The 26,963-nt window shown below is 37.2% G+C and overlaps 1 protein-coding gene across 1 annotated transcript; it reads right to left on the bottom strand.

Annotated features, from left to right (window-relative positions):
* Positions 1–4,062: 4,062 nt before the first annotated feature.
* Positions 4,063–26,582, bottom strand: DAW1 (dynein assembly factor with WDR repeat domains 1; the record flags this gene model as incomplete). The annotated part of the gene is made up of 12 exons (XM_009581346.1): positions 4,063–4,097; positions 4,762–4,924; positions 8,535–8,611; positions 9,684–9,798; positions 10,195–10,297; positions 13,908–14,014; positions 15,055–15,162; positions 17,753–17,852; positions 19,532–19,654; positions 20,327–20,385; positions 23,668–23,812; positions 26,510–26,582. Coding segments are annotated over 12 exons (1,208 nt in total), but the record flags the coding sequence as incomplete, so codon positions are not given.
* Positions 26,583–26,963: the final 381 nt, after the last annotated feature.

The following is a 26,963-nucleotide window of genomic DNA, read 5'->3' as shown; positions in this document are numbered from 1 at the left end:
ATGAACCTCAGGAGATGCCCTGGCCATCAAAGGCCACCCATGGGAGCAGCAGACATTTGCCTCAGCACCTGCTGCAGCACTGGTCCCAGCCAGGGCTGACCTGCTCACCTTCTTACTCTGCAAGGAGGCTTCAGGGAAAGGTGCCTTCCACCCTGGTGTTGAGCCCACCACCCACCTAATGATGAGCAGAATTTGACCTGTAGATACATTAGTTCAAGCACAGGAGAATTACCTATTGAAAAGTAAGTGTTTAAAACCTTCATTTTTAGTTTGGTTTTGTTGAGGGTGCTTTTAATCTTGGAATTATTAGAAGCTGAAAAACTATAATCTTCCTCTCTGTTGTCATAACACTGAAGATTTTCACAGTGTCTTCAAGTAAATTAACCATTTTATCGTGGTCTATTGATAAAAATGATAACCTGTTTACAGTTATCCTATTAAATTCAGCAGGTACCTTTTCTGGAGAGGCTGGTTTTACTGTTTCTCTTGTCCAGTTTCACGTAGAGCTGCATGACAGACGAGCATAGGAATGTCACCATGAATCCTGCACTCTGACTTCCAAAATGTCAGGGAAAAAACCCCCACCACTCCATTGAAATAAAGAGCCCACATGAGCTACTTGATAAATAAAACAAATTCCAGCTGGGAAGGAAAGCACATCCATACTAGCCAATTTAAGAATTGTAATTCAAGCCAGAGCCATTTCTAAGCCTTCGCTAAGTATGAGCAAAGTCGTAATGCCACTACTTCAATTTTTCAAACCCACTCTAAAGCCAGCCATCACGAGGAACAGACCCTCAGAAAGCAACTTGCAGCTGTACAGCATTTAGCAGGACAGACAGTTAAATTAGACAGCTGGACTATCAAACTGATTAAAACAATTTGCAGTGAAGACAGGTCTGGCTGATGCATACTGTGCCCTCCTCCCAGCTTCAGCTGAATATTAGACAGTAAAGTGCAGCAAACTGGAAAATATAACCAAGCAGGATATATTTCATACCCTCTCACTAACTACCCAGGAAATGCAAGTGATCACACAGAAGGAGCTGAAAAAGAAATTCTCACAAAATGCCACTTTTAAAACATGAGTAGGTATGACTATTATTATCCTCACCTATTCAGAAAATAATTTGAATTTCAAGAGATACAAAAAGCATACGTCAAAAGTCCAAGTACACCTTGTGTGCTTACATGGAAATCCTCATTCTTGTCTCGTAAAATGTATGTTCTGTCCTGGGGAAGTCACATGATACAAGCTGAGGGCTTCTTTCCCAGAAAAACAAACTTGTATATTCACAGAGGTACACGCTGGAAGGATTCAGAGGTCTAAAGGACAGAAACAATACAGCAAATCTGATTTCCACTACAACAGTCCTTACTAAAGCACAAGTCAGGAGTCTCCTGAGGTAATCCTTTCCAGTAAGGTCACAGTGAATCAAGTTTGCCAGCATTTCAGCATAATGTTGAAAGACACATCCCACTCCAACCACCCAGTGATTACAGTGGCAGCTTGGAGAACGTAAGGTATGTAGAAGCCAAATGTTTTGATAAGATTAAAAAGGCACCAGGCAATAGAGTTAGAGCACGCACATGTTATTTTGGTTGCAGGGACTGAAGTGGAATTTGAGAAAGGGATCAAGCTGCTACCAGAGACACAGAATGGTTTCAGGATGATACATCTACGCAATGCACTCCTAACGTATATCTCTTATCATTTATTAAATCTACATATGGGTAAACTAAGGTGCAGAGAACCTAACATCAAAGCATCATACGATAGTACCTAGAGAACTATTGAAGTTCCTCTGAGGCACCAAGTCAGCGCTTTTCAGCAGTGCTGTGAATCACACCAGATGTGAAAGTATTTCACATTTGAGCAGGAAACCTGAATAACTTAGCCTGGAAAGCAACTCTACTCGCTCCGTGAATCTAGGGAGAGTCAGAAGTGGAGCCCAGATGGCCTCCCAGTCCAACGCTTAATCCATGAAACCTCGGCTCACTCACAATTTCGCATAAAAATAGGACAAGAGCTCGAAGCCAAACACTACTACAGACGTTTGATTCACTGAATCACTAGCATAGTATAAGAGAAAAATCATAAAGGAAAAGGCAATAGAAAATAACCCAACCTGAAAAATTAAGCAAAAAAAAAAAAAAAACAATCTACTTCCTAATCACAGTCCAAAGAATTTTTTTAGTTTGTGATAGTTACACAGCAAGTCAAATTTCAGTTTTTAACTATGTAGCAGTATTCATACACATTTCATTACACTAATTTTCCTCCATTTTTGTCAGCCAGAAATCCCCCATGTCACATCTGTAAGTACAAGTGCAAAATGATCTAGGGACATGGGGCAATTCTGAAGTAACACAGAACTGCATTGCCCTTCCTGCCCCTTTCAATTCCAGATTACTGAGATAGTCTTTTGATATCATAACTCTTTGCACAAGACAACAGGAAACACCACAAGCATTACTGTAACATTAATATCAGCCACTTTGCCTACTGGTAAAGGTTTAATTTTAAATGATCTGCAGCACACTGCTTAGTTCTCCCACAACACGACACTACTTGAAACAACCAGGGTATTTGCCAAGTGGTGACAGGCACTTTTCTTTCTTCATTTACACACAAGGATGCTGGCAAGCACTCAGAGATAGTCAGAACACATCAGCATTAGTAACTTCCTATTAAATTTAACATTTAGAAGTCAAGTCCATAATCACCCAGAGATATACAATATAAACAAAATACCTTCAAGTTCATCCACTCTCTGCTGCACGCTTCCTTTCTTCCTTTTGTCTCCCAGTCACCACATATACTTTGTTCAAACCTACCCTCTCTGCCCCTTCATCATTCTTCCAAGGCTGCTGGAAGAGACCAGTCGGCTCTGTTCCTTCGCTACTCCCCTGCAAAGAGCAACTGCAGTTTCAGGTGCTCTGCTAGGAGGTGGGGAGAGCTCTGCACAGGTGAAGCCTGTTGGCGATTGCTGGCAAGAGGTAAAGCTGGGTTAGAGTTCATTGTACAAATAACTTGCAAGAGTTCCTCATCCACTTCTCAGTTTATGTCATGATCCTTGGCTCCAAATCTTTGCTCTGTAGAGTTTCTTCATGCTGGCCATAATCTTTGGGCCAGGATTCAGAGTTGGAGTCACCACCCACATTATTTTTTTTACCTCAGATGAAAACAGAAGAATGAGGGCTGAGCAGAAAGGAATGGAATGAATGGAAAGATGTGGGCAAGCATGAAAGGGGGGGTGAGCGGGAGTTTGACTACAGCATGCATGCAATAGTTAATAGCAATGCAGTTCACAAATGGTTGCTGGTTTTCTCCAGAAATATCAAGTAGGACATTGTATTACAAGTAGTAAAACTGGCATTTTAACTCAATACTTTATTACACAACAAAAAAAAATTAATACAAAAGTACTCAGAGCAAGTGCATAACAACACCCCTTTCACACTTAAGATTATCATAATGCTATCTTTTATTAAAAGGGTTACAAGGAAAAAATGACACATAAAGAAATGGGGCCATCCTACTGGATTCATTCACACTAATCATGATTTCTCTCAAGTGACTGAGATAACAGAGCCAGACTCTTCTTGGCAATATCCAGTGAAGAGCCAACATGCACAAATTGAAATGCAAAAAACCATTCCATTTAAAAATAAGAAAAAAAATAATTTTTTTCTACTGTGAGAGTGATCAAACACTGAGCAGGTTGCCTAGAGAAACTGTGGAGTCTCCATCCTTGGAGATATTCAAAACCAGCTGGACGTCTTGGGCAGCCTGCTTAGTTGACACTGCTTTGAGTAGGGTGTTGTACTAGACAATCACCAGAAGTCCCTTCCAACTTCTACTATTTTGTGATTTTATGATCCCATATCTACCAGACATCAGCAACGTCAAACCCACCCAAATCTAGGTAACTTCTCTACTTCAGTAAAGCTGAAGCTGAACAAAGAGGGTAAAAGAAAACAGATCTGAAAGATTGAGTTTATTGACTATGAATCTCATGAAGTAGGCATATACCAAACTGGATCTTTCCTTGTCTTCAGTCAGTGCCATATTCTACAGGTGTTATCCTTGCTCCCTAGTAATAAAAACACGTGAGGCAATCATTTAGCTGTATTGCACAACTTATCTATTTTTGTTAACACCTACATCAACAATCTACCTGGAATGCTGACGAGCCAGACAAATGTTTTTCTGTCCATGGCTAGGAAGAGACAGCAGGACCTACAGCAATATTTTTAGCTGAGATCATCCTGCATCCTGTATTTTTGTAGTTCACTCAAAAGATCGAAGCAATCACAAATACTCTGTTCATGTTTCCCACTCTCTTGATTTTTCATCTGAAGTGAATGAAACCTGAACAGAATGCAGTGCCAAGTACACAAAAGGTGTGCTCCCATATAAAAAGCTTTGCATTTTGCTCATCTGGACTTCCCTCACTGCAATACATTGTGAGAAAATGGCTTAGTCACTGGTCTGGGGCTAGTACATCCCATAGGACAGATGGTAGGGTATGCCCGTGCCTTTATACAAATTTGTTCATGGCCATATTCATCCATATTAAGCATCCATTCCAAAGTGAGTTTCTAGCTTTTTTTGATTACATTGTAAGTCACTGCTGGTACCTGCATTTGTGATATGGCCCCAGGGCACTTTTCAGACTCTTAATTTTTTTTACCATAACAAGATTTAAAATGTCTCTCAAAACAAAGAAAAAACAAATACTGGAATATATTAGTTACCTGTAATGATTGTATCACCTTTGTAATTGAAAGCGCAGGAGAATATCTCATCAGTGTGACCCTCTAATATCTGAAAGCAGTGCCCAGTAGCAGCATCCCAGAGTCGAGCCGTTTTATCAGAGCTGGCTGTTAGTATACGATTGCCTTTAGGGTTGAAACATATCTTTAAAAAAATATAGAAAAGAGCTAAATTACTTAGCAAGTCAATATGCCTAGAAAAAGAAGCATATCTAGTGATTTAAAAGTGAAAACAGAAACCAGCAACTCTTGCATTCAGTTTTTCAGCTAAAATGCAGGATGGTATTCCACTAGAGTCACCCTGGCAAACTTCTGTGGCTGAAAACTCTGTTTATTTACAAAGGTCTATATACAATGACCTTACTACAGGATCAAGGCTTCAGAACATTATCGCCCAAAATCACAATTGCTCTACAACTGTAACAACTTTATTTAAATGTTATCATCATTCCAATGTAAAATTTATACATGCTTTGTAGAGTTATACATTAAATAACATACGTCTCTATAATATCAAAACTTCCACTTGAAGGCAACTCATTTTTAGTATGTCTTCATATTTGTTAAACATTCATTGCCAAAATTGCATGCATTTCCAGATGATCAGATACATTTTTATAGCACTAACTGGACAATACCAGTCTATTATTTAATGCAAAATTCCTTAATTACTGAGGGCAAAATGCCTGTTCCCCAGAAATCACATTTCCAAGTAATAAACTTCCCAAGTGATCACAGCTATACAAAACACCTGCAGAAATAGATTGACACTTCAACATGCTCCCGGATGAGCAGATTCTCACTTCGAGCAAAGAAATCATGCCAGCACTAAGGACCCTGATGGAAGCTGTCCCTAACCCACCCACATGTCAGCACGTATTCAGACCGCATTCATCAGTCCATCTACACTGGGTGTGGAATATTGCACTGAGTATATTAAGTAAGGAAAGACTAGCCCTTCTGAATTTAATATTCTCTCAGCAGAGTGATTATAATAGTCAAATCAATACAATGAAAACACGTGAGTTTTGTTCATTAAGAACCATCCTAGTTTCAAAATAACAATATTTCAATTATAAAATACATGAATCAAAAGCAGCACAGACTTAGCGTACTAGCCTGGAAGCTAGTGAAATCTATCCATTTGAAATAATAATGAAAAGTTGCAAGCATTAGCTAACAAAGTTTGAAAAATACATCCAATTTTGGAAGTAACAAAATGTATTTGGAACTGAACTTTGGCATTCAAAATTGAGCCAGACAAGACTTCCAGCAAAGTACATGAGCACACTCCTCATGACCAAGTGATTTTTGAAACAAGCCTTATACTTCCAAGTCCCTTATGCAGTTTTGAAAATAACACTCTCCATGTATTTTGCCACAGAAATATGTTTTTTCTGTTCTGTTCCATAAATCAGGTGTGCAGAGAAATGAAAAAGAGTAAAGAGGAGCAGATCTGGTAGAAACTAGGTAAAAAACTGGCTGGACAGCCAAGCCCAGAGAGTTGGGGTGAACAGAGTTAAATCCAGTTGGCAGCCGGTCACAAGCGGTGTTCCCCAAGGCTCAGTTTTGGGGCCGGTCTTGTTCAATAACTTTATCAACAATCTGGATGAGGGGATCGAGTGCTCCCTCAGTAAGTTTGCAGATGACACCAAGTTGGGCAGGAGTGTCGATCTGCTCGAGGGTCTGAAGGCTCTGGAGAGGGACCTGGACAGGCTGGATCGATGGGCCGAGGCCAACTGTATGAGGTTCAACAAGGCCAAGTGCCAGGTCCTGCACTTCGGCCACAACAACCCCATGCAGCGCTACAGGCGTGGGGACGAGTGGCTGGAAAGCTGCCCAGAGGAAAAGGACCTGGGGGTGCTGGTTGACAGCCGGCTGAACATGAGCCGGCAGTGTGCCCGGGTGGCCAAGAAGGCCAACGGCATCCCACCCTGTATCAGAAATAGTGTGGCCAGCAGGAGTAGGGAGGTGATCGTGCCCCTGTACTCGGCACTGGTGAGGCCACACCTCAAACACTGTGTTCAGTTCTGTGCCCCTCACTACAAGAAGGACATTGAGGTGCTGGAGCATGTCCAGAGAAGGGCAACGAAGCTGGTGAAGGGTCTGGAGAACAAGTCTTATGAGGAGCGGCTGAGGGAACTGGGACTGTTTAGCCTGGAGAAGAGGAGGCTGAGGGGAGACCTCATCGCTCTCTACAACTACCTGAAATGAGGTTGTAGTGAGGTGGGTGTTGGTCTCGTCTCCCAAGTAACTAGCAATAGGACGAGAGGAAATGGCCTCAAGTTGCGCCAAGGGAGGTTTAGATTGGACATTAGGAAAAATTTCTTCACTGAAAGAGTGGTCAGGCCTTGGACCAGGCTGTCCAGGGAAATGGTTGAGTCACCATCCCTGGAAGTATTTAAAAGACATGTAGATGAGGCACTTAGGGACATGGTTTAGCGGGCATGGTGGTGTTGGGTTGACGGTTGGACTTGATGATCTTGGAGGTCTTTTCCAACCTTAATGATTCTATGATTCTATGATTCTAAGCAAGGAAAAAGGGTGATGGTAAAAGCCTCAGAGGCAATAGCCTTAAGATGTCATCAAGAGACTAAAAAACTTGTGCTTATTTTGTCAGAGAATCTGGGGACTCCAAGAGCATAATAACACAAGTACAATTTAGGACAGGTCAGACAGAAGCTCTATTAACTATGATTGTAATGAGAGAACATTCAGACAGCATCTCCCTCTCTGCTCCCCTGTTCTCTGCCAAGTGATTGCGGAGACCCAACCTATATACTTTTTCAGAAAAAGGAAAGAGGTGAGGAAAAACAATAATTTCAATGTTAAATAAGCCAGGTATCCATCCCTCCCAGGGATAGATTTCTTAAGTAGCTTGCTAACTGCCACAATTCTTAGGAATTAAATAGTAAATAACATGACAATACGGAGAGATGGCTCTTGGTGGAGCCTATAGGAGTGGCACACACAGTATTATCTTAGCTCAGAAGTGAGGAGTTGGAAACAATCATTGACTGATAGCTTTTAGTTGAAACGAATGTTCTTTTAGTAAAGATAACTTCTTAGCCAGACCTCTCAATCTTAAATATTAATAATTTTACCACCACATTCATAGAATCATAGAATAGTTTGGGTTGGAAGGGACCTTTAGAGGTCATCTAGTCCAACCCCCCTGCCAGGGGCAGGGACATCTTCAACTAGATCAGGTTGCTCAGAGCCCCGTCCAACCTGACCTTGAATGTTCCCAGGGATGGGGCATCTACCACCTCTCTGGGCAACCTGTGCCAGTGTTTCACCATCCTCATTGTTAATTGGTGAGACTCCAGGTGGAGTCTCATCAGAGCAGAGTAGAGGGGCAGAATCACCTCCTTCGACCTGCTGGCCACGGTTCTTTTGATGCAGCCCAGGATATGGTTGACCTTCTGGGCTGTGAGCGCACATTGCTGGCTCATGTCCAGCTTTTCATCCACCAGTACCCCCAAGTCCTTCTTGCTCTCAATCCCTTCATCCCCCAGCCTGTATTGATACCGGGGGTTGCCCCAACTCAGGTGCAGGACCTTGCACTTGGCCTTATTGAACCTCATGAGGTTCACACGGGCCCACTTCTTGAGCTTGTCCAGGTCCCTCTGGATGGCATCCTGTCCCTCAGGCATTGTTTAACAGTATTCCTGTGTCATGGAGTAACTGGTGGATTGGATGTCACACGTAATTAAACAAGAAAAGGTGCAAACCGCAAACCACAAACAACTTACCTTTGAAATTTCACCTCCATGTCCTTCTAGCTTTGCAATGCACTTTTTTGTTTCTGCATTATAGACTCTTGCCGATCCTGTTGCAGTAGATTAGGAGCCATTTGTGATTGTTATGCTTAAGCATGCATTTCAATAAGAACATTTTAATATAAGGTCAAAGGGCCTCATCCTTAGGTTTGATTTCAAAAGAAATAGAAGACAATCTTAACACAGTTTCCTCCAAGGATAAAGTACGTCAAAAAGGATCTGTAATCTGGTTGGAAAAGGTTGACTTCTTAATAGTTTCTACTGGAAAACTTCTAAAATGTGAATACAAATGTCCACATAGAACATGGACCACTGAAGTCTCTAATTTCAGAATGCATGTACAATATATTCAGAAAGCTTTCATTGTATTTCAGATATTCATTCTATCTAATAAACTATTAATTATATTTTATAAGCTATTGATTATATTTCAGGAGACTTTTTATATTGTCTTATGTCTTAATTTAGCAACTACAGCAAATCAGATCCAAATAGCTGCCCCCATCCAGTCCGGTATCGCGTTTCTGAAAGCGCAAATCAAGTACTTAAGTACGTAAAAATAATATAGTATTGTCATTACGTGCTATAATATAACACCGTGCAGGTGAATACAAAAAACTATTTACTGCAATTCCTAAAAAAAATAATAAGCATGCAAAACTGCTGCATACCAATAACAAAACAAAATTGCTTCTTTCAGTACCTCTTTATTGTGTTGTCTCTAGCGGTGCATTTGGAAAGCCTAGTAGCAAATCCACCATTAAAATTCCAACTACCTTTTGCATTTAAGCCTAAATTTGAGCCACCCAAACCAAATTTCACTCAAAAGCTACTTACCTAAACATTTAAAATGCATTTCCAGCCACAAGTGAATCAAGTTTGAAGTTAAAGGGGAAAGACATATTGAGTTGATTGAAGTGTGAAAAATAAGAAAATTTTCACTGGGGAAAACTTCTTAAGTTTAATGCCAAACTTTCTATAATGCAACAAACATTGCTTGATCTATAGTTTCAAGTCATGATACTCCACTTTCATCAAGCTACTTTCAAAGCAAAACAGAAGGAAAAAGTTGGTTTATGCTACTACTGCAATTCTTATAGCAGTCCCAGTCACTTCACTTACCATCAGCAGAGGCAGTTGCAATACGCTGGCCAGCATAATCAAAGCAGACATCCAATATTTCATCACTGTGGCCTGTTAAAGTTGCTATATGTGTCCCAGTCATAGCATTCCACAGCTGCATAAATAAATAAGGGTAATTTTTTTGCTTATTTTGACTAATTTACTTGATAGATATCTAGCTGATCCATAAAGCAACATGTATATGCCCTTTCTGATATCTGACTGAAGGTACTAACATGAAACCTGGATATAAATAAAGAGTCACTGGTTAGTCAGTTTAATGAAGTCCTATATATTTTTTATTTCAATGTATTGATTAAACGAGCTTTAAAATATATATATTGTTATTCAACTGGACTTCACTGAAATGAATAAGCTTATAGGTTTTACATTTAGTTGTAAATTCTTTAACGAATTACATGTACTATTTTAAAATAATGCTCCTCCATTTACAAAAGATATATTTTTATGTATCAAGTAGCTGTATTCAGTACATACTTAACTTTCTTACCATGCATGTTTTGTCCATTGATCCCGTGACAATGAGAGAACAGTCCCAGTTGAACTGTGCACTGCTAATCTCTCCTCGGTGACCTATTAAAGTATGCAACATCCTACAAAAAAGAAAATTTACATTTTTAGTGTGTATTTTGATATACGCATATAAATTTAAGCAAGTTTATAAAATGGTATAGTTAAGGTGTCAAGTCTTCACCATTTTATCCATTAAAGCAATTAAATGGAGTGGTACAGCTCATTTAGGATTCTAGTACTATATCAATTCAATTTTTTATTGTTGAAACAAAGAGGCAGTAAGGAATAAAATGGAAAAGTCCTCTCTTCTCTTTCAAAAATATTTTAGTGAATGTATTTCCAGTGAAATGTGATGACTTTCCAGTGCCAGAGACAGATTTCTTGTGTTCATCTATATACAAAGCACATACAACAGGTTTTTCCACGTTACTCTCCCATTATCCTACTTCAACCAACTGTAAACAGTACATCTTTAAAACTCCATATAATCTAAACCTTTTATAAAATCCACTGAAGATCAAATGGAACTTAATCAGGTACTTAATGTTAGCATGTTCCCAAGTAACAGGCAAATGACAGCCAAACTGAAATATGATTTCTAATCCTCATTGATCCTAAACTTCTTGCTGCACAAAGACTGACATTATTAGTTCCATTAAATTCTGCAGCTTCAGTTCCATTAAATTCTTCAGAGAGGGTACAATTAGCCGTTATTTCTTCCTATGAATTAATGGCCTATAAAGCAATGAACCTTAAAAAAGATTAATTGATATATATATATTAAAGGATTAGTAAATTGGGTTATTATCACAATGCTAATATCACTATATCATTAATAGAAAACTGCTTTAACTAATGGATAAACTAATGACTAGAAAAACAACTAAATGAGTTTAAGTTTAAAACTGAAATGTTTTTATTCATTACATAAGATATATAAGGGTAGCTAAATTAATATATATGCTAAATGAACAGCAAAGCAAATCTCCTGAGCAATTGAATGTTCTATTTGTTTATGATAACAAAAACTTGATTATACTCATGTCATTTTATAGAATTATTCCTTTTACTTTCTAACAATGTGAGGCCTGCACTGTTGTAATTGTGTGGACCTTTTTACAGTAAAAACAAAAATCAACAAGCAGAAAACAACAGTGGAAAACTTCTTAATTTTGTGAATATATTATTTGGCCATCAAGACTGCTATTATTGTAATATCTAGTACCCAAAATACATAATAATGAAAAAAGTTTTAATTTAAAATTTAAAAGCTTTAATTTCCAAATTTCGAAAAGGCAGTCCAGGCTTCAAGCTTCAACGTAAATATCTGATCAATAAGCAGAATAAATAGCAACATGTGGAACATTTCACAGAAACCACGATCTATCAGATACGCAATTAGAAAGAACCCAGAAAACAGGCTTGTGAAATGCCATAAAAATTTTCCATTTAAATTATTTTTTAAAAAATAAAAAAAAATCAGCTTCAGTCATGATAATACTTCTTTAGCATTCAGTTTCCAGTGAAATTTAATATATGGATGCTCTAATATTTGCACCATAATTGCAAATAAGAAGAAACTGTCTCTCTCAAAGCATGCTGGTGTCGAGCACTCCTGACCCCAGTTACAGGCTGTTGATTTGTCAAATGAGGCTCTGAAGACACCTTCACCTGAACTATAGCTGACTGTATCTGCCATTGAGAAATTATTGATGAAATACAGACCTGTATTGCAAAAGCATATTCTCCATCCCCCCCTTTTTTTTTTTTTAATTTTAACATTTTATGAAGAAATCTTGAACCTTCTTGAGACTTTTTGTCCCTACATCAACTTCCCTCACGACAATTCTGGATACCTACCCAGAATAAAACTGAGGAATACAGGCACTCACCAGAGGCAGCCAGCAAAATTAAAAGAAATTTCAAGTTCAAACTCATATTTGGAAAGCAATGTTTCTCATGTATTTCTTATGGTGAAAGATGGGCACACACAACCTCACCTACAAGATTTTTGCAAGTCTACCTGAACCTGTATACAGAGTAGTATGATTTGCTCACAGTCTTTCTGAGTGCAACTTTTCATTATTACTAAATGTATACATGTCCAACTGCCATCTAAAAGGCTGAATGCTGGCCCTGGCACAACTATATTGCCCACTAGCTAATTACCAGAGCTGCCAGTGTTTAAATTAAAATTTTATCCTTCATACTCCACTTCCTGGTATTGACCCTGATGTGAAGTCCATATTAATTTCTTAGAAAAAATTAATGTAACATGAAAATCCTAAGACTTTGACTTTATTGCAGGCTCAGACAAGGAGCTGGAAGAAGCAGCTGTTTTCAAAGAAAAATATTTGCAAGAACAGCAGGCTGAATTAAGTAGAATCCAAAGGTCTGATGTGCTGAATGAGTGCCTCCTAAGTATTTACACGCCAAACATTAAACTGCTGGGTCAAGCTTACAGGATCAAGCCTTAAATGATGTACTATGTGTACATTATTTTTTAAATCACATGATTACTCTCATTTTTAAGCTATACATGTTGTTTATTACCCCAAGGTATCACTATAGACACACTTTCCTTTTATATATAAATTTCAGAGATATTGCCCTTGCTCTCACAAAAAGAAAAAAGATATGATCTCTGAAAACATAATAAAGTAATTTATGAAGATAACGATTCTGTCAGTAATCAGGGAAATCATTTTATTATTCTACTTATACTGAGTTTCCAGTTGAAAACACAAGTGGATTTGTCAGGCTAATACAACAAGGTCATATCTAGCTACTACATTATTATTTGTTGGCATCATAATCAAGACATTTTGTTCTCTGCAGTCAGAGGGGCCAAATTTTCTCCTCTTTATAAATTTATACTGACATAAAGGACTGTGAGAAGGAAAACAGACCCTCTGTGGTTTATAAAGACAATGTGACTAGACTAATTTTCTATGACATAACATATACTTTCTTTCTACTTAAACAGTCTGTTCCACTAGAAATTCTAGACACCTTCCAAACCATAAGTTTCTATGCTGATAAAATATTTTCCTGTTTGGAGGATTCATCAGCCACAAACAGGATCTGTCTATTCTGTCTGCCTCCTCAGTGCTAGTAAGATGGAAATTTAGAACAAAAAACATATACAAAAGCATTTCATGAGCAGCATTCCTTTTCAGAAGAACAAAGGGAACAGGAGTAACAAATGATAAGGTGAAGGAACTGTCCTGGTTTCAGCTGGGATAGGGTTAAATTTCTTCCTGTGCTGTGTTTCGGATTTAGTATGAGGAGAATGTTGATAACACACTGATGTTTTCAGTTGTTGCTAAGTGCCCTCCTAGTCCAAGGACAGCTCCCATGCCTACTGACTGAGCTAGGTACACAAGATGGGAGGGAACATAACCAGGGCAGCCAGCCCAGCTGGCTAATGGGGTATTCCATACCATGTGATGTCATGCTCAGTATATGAATGGTAGGCGTGATCCAGGAAGTACCGATCGCTACTTGGTTATCGGTCAGCGCGGGTGGTGAGCAATTGCATTGTGCATCACTCACTTTGTATATTTTATCATTATCATTATTATTTTCCCTTTTCTGTTCTACTAAACTGTTTTCATCTCAACCCAGGAGTTTTTCTCACTCTTACCCTTCTGATTCTCTCCCCGTCCCCATTTATTAGTACTTTAGTACCTGCCAGTGTCAACATCCCACACTGCTACTGTATGGTCAAAGGAGCCAGTGATAATCCTATCTCCAGTGGTGTTGAAGGACAACGCAATAATTTCTGCTGAGTGCCCCTGAGAGAATTTTAAAAAAGAGTATGAGAAAGCAAGTTATGACTTTCCATTAACGTAGTTCAATATTTAGCTTTTTTTTTAGCAGCATAATCCTTCTATAACCCTTCAACATATTATTTACTGTTTTGTCCAGCATACCACAATTTTGACAGAAAGATCTACTGGACTGTGGAATAGTCAATATCCCAACAACTGCAAAAAATCAGGCACATCACTTAAGCAGTGAGCAATTGTCCAGTGATGTCACCAGTGCATATTTTCCATATTTTATTTAAACAGAATCATATGTGTTCACCAATACATACTGAAATCAGATGATTCATTTACAGTAGACTACAGTACAGCTTGTCATCAGTGTTGGTGGAGAGGCTTGGAAAAATAAATGTAAGCATACTTGTAAGCTAAAGGTTCATACCTTCCACTGCTCTTTGCTCTGCTCAGGGCTCTGAGGAAGGAGAAAATGCCTCCCCCACTCTATGGCCACATACACCAAAGGAAGCTTATGCACTACCTGTTATTTAGGATTTATGCAAGAGAAATGCATTGAAACAGCATAGAACAATCTGACCCTGAGGAATCCCCGCAAGGCACATAGAGCAAAAAGACATCACAATCTAGAGATAATTGGATGGCTTTCCTCTGCTGATGTTTACAGGAAGAAGATCCATAGAGATGTAGTGTCTGACATTAATGTTCTCAGAGTTACTTTATGTTAATGCAGAGGAGGTCATAATTTACAGTATAGCGATATGTTTTAATGAGCAATGGAAGGCATTCTGATCTATAGCAGTAATGTCACTGAAATGAGAAAATCTGTCTTTTGATAAACAGGACTTCTTATAAAACACCATAGTTTTATCATACCCTTCAAGTTTTCTTAATTTGTTTTGTAACTGCAGTCACTGTGGGACCCACCTGGTAACAGAAACTCCGCGAGTTCGAGTTTTGAAACTGTTGCAACGGTTATACCGATATTTATCTCAGTTAGAAAACTAAGAAAGCAAGGAACACCTTTAAAAACATAAGGAAGGCAAACATACACTTAAAGTGACTATTTCTTCTCCTTTCTCTATATCCCATAATTTGGCGGTGGTATCCATGCTTCCAGTTGCCACCAAGGTGCTCTGAAGATTAAATGATAAACACACCTGTAGCAAGAAATGTTGGATGGAAAAGTGGGAGAGTATTTATATACATTTCCTCAAAAACAATGGGTCAGGATTAATATTTTTAAACAAGACAGAAGTCAGACTTAATATGTTATGGCATTCAGAAAAATTGCAGAGTTCTTCCAACAGTTCACTAGAAGAGCAACAAATCCTTATCAGATAGCTCTGGATGACTACTCAAATCAAATGGACTAATTGGCTGCTTTGCAATGGCAATGCATTAAAAAGACTTACTGGAAGATTTCCTGCATTATTTTCTGAGCCTGGATTAAAATTCACTATTTAGGTGCTTCATTTTGTGTCACAGCGAGAAATTATTTAGTTCACAAAGTTTTAATCAAAATAAAGACTGAAGCAGTTTGTTAATTTATTAACAGCGCGTAACTGGCAGAGAACTATATATTCAATATCAGTATCTATAATACAATAAACTTATGCAATCTTTATAAAGTTACAAATTTATAAACCTCCTCCTATAACTCCAAGATGTTTTAATCACACACGCACTTTCACACTCTTGCATGCACACTCACCCCTTCTCACAAGATGAGTCGGTTACAAGCGCACCCCCCTTTCTAGGAGTATGTGTTCCCCTACTTGCACACACCTCCCCTAGGAGGCATGAGTGCTCTAGCTTTAGTTGAACCCATGCCACTTCCTACATTCTGCTGATCCACACGCCAGAGGGAAGGCATCCAAATTCACACATGCACATCTTACAGGGGGGGACAAGGGGGCCTCTTTTCTTGAATCCCATACTGACAATCCACTAGCCAGATGCAGACTCTTCATGGTGTCTCCAAGAGGAAGGCTACGCTCTCTGGTCTAGGCAGAGATTGTGATGCCCAGGGTGACTTCTGGAAGCACCAGGGCAGGTTTTGACAGCTGCTGCTTCCAGACTAATGTCTCCCCCACCCTGTTATAAATTGTCTTGATTCTTTTACACTTCTTTCAGGGCTTTTCTACTTCTTTATTTCAAAATTCTCTTTGAGATTCTCCAGTTACTGTTCAATCTGACTGACGGTATTCCCTAACACTGTCATTCGGTAGGCTTCCTCTTTAACTTGATCACTTTGGGGCAAACACCCTCCAGACAGTTTTGTGTACCCACAAACACACTCTGTACGCTCACACTCTTATCTTAACAGGTGTCATTATCTAGACCATTTGTGAAGGGCATCCCCACAACATAATATTTATTTATGAAAAAGCAAGAACAAAAGCTCAACAACTTCCTTAATTAATTTTTCACATGAAAAAATCATGTGGTCATCTTCCCATTCTCTGTAATTATTCAATGTGATTGTTCTGCTAATAAAGAATAGGAGATTCCATGTAAAAAGGAAAACAGTAGCTCATGTCACTGGTGCATTTTCACTATGTCCATTTCTTGGTTTTTCTTGTTTTTATACTGAATAACTATGGACGTGCCCTTCCAGCAATGTTTCATATGCAATAATGGCCTTTCAGAAACTGATCTCATTCGGAGAAACACATCATTTTCTGCTGGCTATTATCTTCTACTAATTACTTGCTAACACAACTCATAACGCTTTGGTCTAATATAAGCCCTACAGGAGTCAGAAGAAATTGAGAGGCCTTTAAATATTTAGCTAACTGATTTGTGGAAGCAAAATCAGTGCAGCCTGTCTCAATAAGCAACATGTTCTCCATGGTAAGGGATAACTGTTTCAAACTATCCAGAGAATCAAAAACCCACGGAAACCAACCTCACCTTTCACCAAGGTAAACCACCATTTTCTCACACTAGTTACAGGCCTCACAATCTACAAATTAAATTCCAATTGTTTCCAGAAACAATTTCCAGAAATGCTTTATTGAATAATGATTGTATAGCTATTTTCATTTAAAAATATATTCTGCATTGAAATTAAGAGTTTCAGTGGATTGCCCTGATCTTTTAAATCAGAATGCTGTGCATCAAGATATTTGCTATTGCTAATAGGGCTCCTAGTGCATTGGAAAGGAAACCAAGTATTTTTAAGCTTAAACACTTTTCCTTTCATATATCTTTGACATTTCAGCATCCCACATATTGCCAGTTAAAACACTTAAAATTTCAGAAATTCATTCTTCTATGGCTCCGGTTGGTCCTGTACATGAAGTACAGATCTCAGCATGAAAGACAGCAATACAAGCAATATGTTGTTGTGTATTTAGTTCTGCAAATATGAGAGGCAAAGCAAGATATGTAGAAAAAAATGGGATATACAAACAAATCAAGGAATAAATATGTGTAATAAATTGAAAATTCCAATTGTTATGGTATTTTTCAAAAATGTTTTAACATTTAGCAAACAAGGGAAATTGGAACAAACTAAAAATAAAAATATCTTTTCAAACTGTATACAGTGTTTTATTCTATTTCTAAGAACTGTCAGACTATCTTTTCTTGCAGTGCAGAAACATTCACAATGTCTGAATGTGTGAATAGATGCAGCAGAATAGCTGCCCCTTCCAATGTCAGCTCACAGGGACTTGGAACCCACAACCATCAATGATGGTGTGTGGAAGCATAAAGGAATAAGAAACGTCCATCAGTACTCACTATTTCTGCACTATGTCCTCTGAAAGTATGATAACATTTTCCTGTTTCCGTACTCCACAGTTTGCAGGTTTTATCAAAAGATCCAGTGGCAATCTTGTCCCTAAATGGAAAAAATCCTGTCATTTTTATTTAGAAAAAAACTTCTGACTTCAAAGACAGTAGAATTCACAGAAACAATACCCAGTTCTTGAAACTTGCATGCATTTTGGTGCATTCAGCCGCACTACAACATTTCACAAACAGAAGTTACATTAAGGGAAAAAATTAGCAGACATAATTAGTTTCTAAAACAGCCACTGTGCCTATCTATTAGCACGGAAGTGTTCATAACTGATGACTGACCTACATTAGGGATGAGGTTATCTGCTGTACTTCCAGATGTATTTAAAAGTTATGTCATTTCATCAGATAGCATCTGTTTGTTTATCAACAGTTATAAACTCTTTTTATAAGTAGTTTACCCAAATTTCAGAGGTCGAACTCCACTCCCACTGAAGTCAGCGGAAGCGTTGTGACCAACTGCAGTTGCAGCAAGACTGAACTTAAGTGAGGTACCCAGAAAATGTAGCAAGGGACACTGTATTGGAACCTAAAGATTAGCAGAAAAAAAAAAGTTCCTTTTTTACTGAACTTTTAATTTGAAAGTAGCTCAAGGTTCTCATCAGATTTTCGGTCACTATATATTGCTTTTTCATTTTTATGTTACAGTTTAGTTATTGATCTTTGCACAGATTTTTTTCATACATTAGTTTCTTCAAAGTATGTGAACAAGTTTCATTAATTGCTTTTTTAAAGTAAAGAATAATATCAGAATAAAAGACATTGATATAGCGGGTTCTAGGTTGGATAAAGTCTTTTCATTTAGAAGGAAATGATTATGCTCCAAATAGTGTAAGAACAAGTCTTTAACATTTATTTCCTGATGTTAACTGTGTATTGCTTAATTGATAAATAGGACATCTGACAGTGAAAGAAGTAATGTAATTCAATATAAAAATAGGAATTAATTTCTCTTATTCTGCAGAGAAGCAAAATTATACTTACAAAATGATTTATACTTACACATGACAGCTTTCTCAGAAAGAAAATGACAATGAAATTTCAGTAGCTAATATGTAATTCCCTTCACCTAACAGGTGGCAATTCTAACCTAGGGCAAACAGTTATTGCAGAAAACAAAACATGCACAGATTCATGTTTGACATTCATACAGTGGCACCCTGTGGATTTTATAAAAATTACTCAACAGCTCTGACACTTCTAAATCATGTCCTAAATAATAATGAATGTGTAATACCAAATGGAGAAATCTACTTTTGTTATGACAGAAATGTTCTTTCTCCTTAACTGAAGCAACACAAGCTGTCATAAGTACTTATATCTCACATCATATACAATTACATGGAAGCAGTAAAGAACGATTAACATTCAGAACACAATCTGATCATGTAGATATTATTGAAATAAATCTGTGTTTCAATATATTAAACTGACTCATATATGTATTTTTCAAGACAATATCTAATGGAATTTATGCTTTGACTTTCTAAATTTAATTTTAAAAAATTACAGCAAAAATCATGCTTGAATGTATCTCTTATACAAATAATATACAGCGTCATCCCATGGTGATTAGCTATAGTTGAACTTTACAAATTCAGGATTTGAACTCTTTCAATTTGAGATAGTCTATTTTATGTTAAAATTTAACTAACAGCGCTGCATTTGCAAAATAACATGATAAGCAATTATGATGTATCTCAGAGAAAATGTATTTACCCATAGGGATTATTGAAAGCTATTGCATAGACAACATTTCCGTGTCCCTCCAGCGTACGTAGCTCTTCTCCTGATGCTGTATCCCATACTTTGCAAGTTCTGTCATAGCTTCCAGTGATAAAGCTAAAGCAAAAAGAGATTAATTTCTGAATACAGTAAATATCTTACTGGTCCTGGTGCATAGTCAAATGAGTTATTTCCACAGATTTCAGTTAGCACTGTCTCAGACTCTAAATCTCTTCTTTCTTTCAAAAATATAGATTAATGACCATAGAGGTTCCTTTTCTTTTTTTTTTTTTTTTGTAAATATTACTCATTAAAAAAAACTTGTTTCTAATCTTTAATGTATTTCAACTAAAAAGCAAGCTGCTGCTTTCCAGACATGAAGGAAAAAATGATTAGGCATATGTCCACGGTGAAATCCATTAACATGAAATTCCACTACAGTGAAAGTCCCAAATGAATTTATGTCAAAGACTCATTTATCTTTTAGTAATATTCACTTTATTGCCATGAAGGTGCTTCTTTCTGAAATATGGTAATTGTCAACAAACTATCACCTTGGAAGAAAAAAATTACATAAATTGAATCTCACCCGCTACTTTTTTGCATCTCCCATTGGTTCTCCCACAGAGGCCTGAAATCAAATCCCCATCATGTTTGAAGCTGCTTATAAGCAGCACAGCTAAATTCTTTTTGCAGCAACATAAGAGCACTGAAATTCCCTTACAATTTAATTTACAAATACAAAACTTTGATTAGTGATTATGTATTTTGACTTTGAAAACAACTTACCGGGAACCAGATTTGTTAAATGCTACATTAGTCAGTGGCAATATATGTGCTCTAAGTACCTGAAATAGAAGCGGGGGAGGGAGAAGAAAACAACATTTGATGCAATTAAAAAAACAAAAACAAAACAAACAAACAAACAAACAAAAATTGCTCCAAATATTCAACAGGTTAATATTTTCTCCTCCTCCTGTCAGATTAGCAGTTACAGCTGTAATACTTTAATCCTTGAGTAAAAAATCCCCCAGGTCTCTGCAGGTTATCCTGCAGATATTATATAGTATTGATTTCAAATTTATATTTTACTTGAATGAACTGTCTTTTCCTCCATGTTTGCTTTTTCTCCACCTTCTCTGAGACCAGTAAAGTAACCCTAGACCAGAGCTGAAAGTGCAAATGAGTGAGGACACTATGCCTGGTGAGATCACTGATGCAAGAAATCCCAACTAATATTAAGCCTTTTGTAGTGAATCAAGAGATCCAGCTGAATTGAGTATTTTGAGTCTTTTAAGTTATGGGATGCTTTTCAGATAGTATATGATTTTGTGTTAAAAAACAGGAAGAACAGAAATAAGCTACATCTATGTCCTATGAGGTCATGACAAAAAAGACATGCAGAACCATAACAAAGATACTTATCAAGACAGATGTTCAAAAAGGAAATTTAAATTTGATGTCTGCCTGTATTGTCTAGGTTATGGAGTTCACTGTTTTTCGAACGTTGCTTCTAAGGCCCTTTAATCAGATAGTATATATGTTTTGTGTAAATTATCTCATACCCATAATAATACATATTAAGGTTTATTAAACATAGGTGAAAATGGTTTCAGATACTGCCAATGAAAGTCAGCATGCCACAATTCTTTGAAAGTGACAAAAAAAAAAAAAAAAATCTGGTTTGTGTTTGAATAAAGTAGCTACTGTATAACAGGGTTTGCATTTGAACAACTTTTACCTATTACAAGCTGGCTTCTGCTCGAGTCTAAAGCATAATAAAATCATAACCTGGGAAATCACAGCAGTTGCTGACAGTGAAGTAAAGGGATGTTAAAAATACAGCAGTGGTCCACTAGGTCTTCTCTTTAGTGTAAGAATGAAGAAGAAATGATTTATGAACAATGCCATTTAATCCCTGACATATTACCAGAGCTTCAACTTTTTGTTCTTGTCTCTAGCTTTCTCAGCTGCCTGTTTCCAAAAGGAAAATGAAAGGAGCTCAGAGATCTTCTACTCAGAAGAGTAGGGACTGATCAAAATGGAAGAGAAATAACAATGGTCAAGTGAAGGACAGAGGGAGAGAGAGAGAAACAGAAAAGGTATTTTATGTTAGAGAAACAGCAATTTCTGTTCTCTAGAGAAAGTAAGACAAGTTGTACTTTCAGCTACAGCAGTGGGAATGGGCAATTAAGACGTGGAAATGACAAAAATATTTTGCTTTTTTAAAAACAGCCACAGTATACAAATATCGGCATATAAGAATGGATAATTATGTAAATCTATGGAAATTTGATCCATGACATTTTTAGGGCTCCATGCAGGCAGCTCTGAACAGCAAACATATTTAACAATTATGAAAAAAAGGGAGGAAAATGAGATGGGTTTATGTTCAATCTCAGATCACTGGACTAATTCTTCCAATGCCCAGTGCTGCAGTTGCTTCATCCACAGAACTCCAAGCCAGCAAGAACTGCTTGTGCAAATGATACAATAATCAAACCCTAAGGCAATAGTAAAGATTCTGCAAAATCTCCTACAGCAGTCCCTACAATAAAATCTGCAAATCACTACAGCATACCATTGCTATGTAATGGTTTAAAACCTGAGAAATTGTTACAGAAGCTTGTTTCTCTGCAGGGTGCCTAACACAACACCATCACCACAATTACTGGAAATAACAAAAAGATGTATACTCTCATTTAAGATTATGCTCCAGTGCAACAGGAAAAAATATTCATTTCCAAACAATGCAAACATATGGAACATTGTTTGGAAAAAAAAAATTCTCACCCCCACCCACTTCTTGTATTTTATTAGTAGTTAAGAAGCACCTGATACTCATGTTTTGTTTACAAGCATTAAATGGAACTGAAATATAAAAAAAGTTCTTTTCACACACTTGTAACTACTCTTGAGTGAAGGAAATAAGCCAGCACTGATTGGATTTGCCTGCTTCTAGTATTTCCAAATACAGAAGCTCAAACATGGCACTGGACCCAACAAAGAACAAATACATTATTTCACTGAAATTGGGACAAGCATTTGATGATTTGTCAGCCTCTGTGATGAACAAACAATTTAAAAATCTTGTGAAAAGCAAGGCATTATCTCAGTTGAGAGCATACCTTAAAACAGAACAGAAACATTTTAAATTTAAGATGCCTTATTACATAGCTCTGTTTTCAAGGTTAAATACACAGATTCTTGCAGAATTCACAAGATATGTATTGTTGGCCAAAAGAACCCAAGGTATATCTAGCAACATGTAAGGGTTTTTTTAGCCAAACAAACCAAAACTACTCCCTTTTCTCTCTAAATTTAAGGTAACAATCAATAACATAGCACTGACCATCAATTTTTGACAGCTACATATTGCCATCTGCTGACACAATAAAGATACAACACTTAATTATTTCAGATTGCAACATGCAATTTCTGGAAGCAATTTTATTTTTATTTCCACAATTAAATACAATTAAACCTATTCTCTTCTGGTGGACTGAATACTGGATTTGAAGTCCTGAAAGGTCTCTCTAATAATTGTTCTTAAAAATCTTACTCATTTAAAATAAATTTACAAGGTGCTGTTTGTAAGCTGAAGATCAAACTATTGATTTTCAAACATAACAGTATTGACAGAAAGTAATGACAATCAATATTACTGTATGTAGCAGAATACCTAAAATAAACACAATTTTCACAAAATGAAGAACAAGTAGACAAGGGTATGAAAATATTTTGGGCCTTTCCCAGCCGCAAATTTACTTGGGGTCTATTTACAAGTTTTGTTTAAACATGACTATGGGTGTTGCTGTTCTACAGAGTCTTATTTGACAAATAAGAGAATTATTTCTCTCCATCCAAAACACACCCTTGTACATAAGCATGTGTAAACACTGTCTAGGAACAGTTATACCTCCCAGCCTTTTGGGGGAATTCCTGGCAGACGTAATCAGGCCAGACTCAGTCGCTTTAAACAGTGCAGAGGTGATTGAAAAGAGCCAAGAAATTGGTCATAAAGTCCAAATTTTGCTTTCAGGCACAACATGCAGCAGTAGAAATATACTCACAACATCACAACTGAAACACCCCAAAATCCCCCAAATTATTTTAAAGATGCCTCTGACCTTAAAAAGATAGAACTTGTGATCCTCTTTTTCCCCTAGCTTCTCTTGCAATCTCCGTACTAAATGTATGACGTGTTCCTTGCAGGAAGCTGTGATGAGAGGTTCTCCTTTTCGAATTTCTTCTACTAAGGCTATGGCATCTGTGCTAATTATGAGGAAAAAAAAAAAAAAAAAAACAAAAACTAAAAAAACCCCATCAGATTTCATCCTCTGGCAATAATTATAATTATAAAAGCAAGCATATTATGTACTTGCAGAGAAACTGAAGTAAGCAATTCAATGATATGCACTTATCTCAATCTGTAACAGCTTAAAGAAATAAGGATAAATCTTTCTTGGTTTCTATACTTCCTTCTCTCTCTTACTAAAGTTGTTCAGTAAGATTTAACTTGTAAAAGTTTTAGCTTGGCAAGAACTTTACCTTTTCAAAGAGTTTCCACAGAGGGTCAGACATGGGAAATGTGTATCCAAAACTGATAGTTTTGGAATAAATATTTAAATTAAAGTGGAATTTCATAAATTCCCAATGAATTGCCCACGAAGTAGCAACAAGATAAATTATATATGGAAAGTATTAAAATTATCTCTGTCTGTGGCTTCACAAATCTATGCCTGTTCCTATAACTCTTAGTTATGATAATAACTTCTAACACTTGGTCCGCAGTCTGATTCCTGGCCATCCATGAGAAACATCCATTGACAACACCTGGCAGTCAAAGAACCAACATACACTTAAAACTGGTCCTAGCAAGAAAACCTAGCATTTCTGTTAGTATGTAAATTATTGCAGTCTAAAGGGGATTTTCTATATCAGCCCTCTAAATGGGAGCCACTAACATCCTCATAAATCAGTATCCTCTCAGTGTTTATACTCCCGTTAAGTAATACCAGACAACTTACTTCTTCCATAAAGTGACTCGCTATGTTTTATCCAGAGTACTGAGCTGGATGTTTCCAGGTAGACAAAAATAAAAAATTTATAAGTTTGGATTTTTCATCTTGCATGTGCAGCCTATAATGTCTACTAACTTTGGCCCACCTGCAAGGACTCTTCCATATCAATGTCAATATTAAGACAATCATATTGCTTCATGCTCTTCTGCCTAATAAACTCCATGGATCTTGGCAGCTTTACTTAATGGTAGCTTTTTTTCCTTCTTTCTGAAGTCCGTCCTACCAGAGCTGGCTGAGTAGAGCATGTAGGCTGACTACTATGACCAAAATCATATTAAGCCTCCCAGCTTTCTTTTCATTGTTTTCTTTTGGGTGCCTAGAGGAAGACATTAGCTGGAGGAAAGCAGAAGAAATAGTTTGAGAGCTGCATAAATCCTGATAATCTTTCCATGGTGTTTGATGCCAGCCAAAAAGTTCTGTGAAAAAATCCACTAGATATGACATACAAATCATGAAGTGTTCCATATTTTTTACGTGTACAAATAACTGACGAGAGGAAATGAAGTAGAGGGAGCCAAACTTTTCTCAGTACTGCCCACCGAGAGGACAAGCATCAAGCAGCACAAATTAAAAAAAAAAAAAAAAAAAAAAAAGAGAAATTCAACCTGGACACAAAAATACACTTTTTTGCTGTGAGGGTGGTCAAACACCAGAATGGGTTTCACAGAGAGGTTGTGGAGTCTCCATCTGGGAGATACTCAGAACCCAGCTACACATGGTCCTGGTCAACCTGCTCTAGCTGACCCTGCTTTAGGTGGTCTCAAGATGTCCCTTCTGATCGAAACGATTCTCTGATTCTGTGACATACCATTATATTCTGTCACTGAATGCACAAAATAGCCAGTCAAATAAACTCTCAAGCACTGGTGCATAAATTACATATAGCAGTATTAAAGCTAATTCAGCATAGTAACTTGTCAAGTCAACATTCTCATTACAACAAATTCATGCTACTCTTCACCAGGGAGACATAAAAGAGTTTCAGACTGGTGCCTTCCAACTGGCTGAAAACCAGAGCCAGATGTGATTGAGAATTGTCCTCCACATAGCAAGTCTCACTTACTTCCTCACGAAGTGACCTCTGCCTTCTATCTTACCTAAAGATATCCTATCAAACTTAAATTTAAACTTGACTTTGAAATACTTTGTAATTTTTATTCTTCAGTTAGGCCAATCCCTGATTTTTAGATATACCAAGCTCCTGCAATTTCTTTCATCATCTGTAGGAGACTAGAAAATCAGATTATGCACTCCTACTTGTTCTTTCAAAGGACCCAACTGCAATTATGTTCACAACAGAAGAAACCAGAAAACTTCCATTACTTGCAACAGAAGCGGATACTTAGTTATGGGAGGGAATGACTTACTTGCCTATCTTACTCCGCCTTACGTATGGTTGTTATGAGAACTAATTAACAGGAGAGATCTGAACTGATGTCTAGTTGTTATTTGCAGTGATTTCAACAGAGGTCATTTAAACCAATGTAACTTGGGGCTGAGTTAGATTCACTTTTTGAAAACATTCTGAAGACCAGAAATGCTATTACAGGACCTAAGACTTTGTGTCATTCATCACAACATTACAACGTTAACCACTGTATATTTCTGCTGGCTTTGTACAGGCATCTTGATAATCATAACTCTATAAGCAAAAAGAGGCTTCACCTCTGAACAGAAAAGCATGACGGTAATAATCAGCTGGAATGCAAGATTCTGTATTTAAAATAGTAGGAGAATGATTTGAGAATGTTATTTTCTTTTCTCTGTGTGTGTTTTAGCGAACAAAGACATAGCTGACCACAATTACGTTAAAAACAATCAAATAGAGTTATATCTGAGCATGCTATAAAACAGCAGAGAGTGCTGTTATCTGAAATAATATACTTACTCAGGTCCAAGATTAAGTAGATCTATAGATTTAGTCTTTAGCTCACCACCTTGTACATATTCCAGAATAATTCCTTTTAAAAAAAAAAAAGTGATAAAAAGGTCTTAATTAGATGTCAGGGATTTTATAACATGCATTGTAGACTGCAATGCTTCCACTTTCATTGCTTCACTGACTTCAGCAGACCTACTTCCAGTTCTTGAAACTACAAGGAGGTTGGCTGTTCTTGCTGAGAGTTAGCAGGGTGATGAACAGCTCTGATGTGTTTATATGATAAAAGATATTAAACATTATTATTATTTATAATCCATTTTCTATTCTGGAAATGAACAAGCTCTGTTTTCCCCAACAACTTTTTGCATGATTTCATCAGCTCTATTTTCAAAGAAGCTATCCTGAAGATACTTGCTGTAGTTTGGTGTTCCAAGAAGCCTGGAAAACACATTTTACAAAA

This window comes from Fulmarus glacialis, unplaced genomic scaffold, assembly GCF_000690835.1.
Source record: "Fulmarus glacialis isolate BGI_N327 unplaced genomic scaffold, ASM69083v1 scaffold25767, whole genome shotgun sequence".
Classification (NCBI taxonomy): domain Eukaryota; kingdom Metazoa; phylum Chordata; class Aves; order Procellariiformes; family Procellariidae; genus Fulmarus; species Fulmarus glacialis.
Note: the sequence above shows the minus strand (reverse complement) of the source record. Positions and strands in the feature narration are given on the sequence as shown.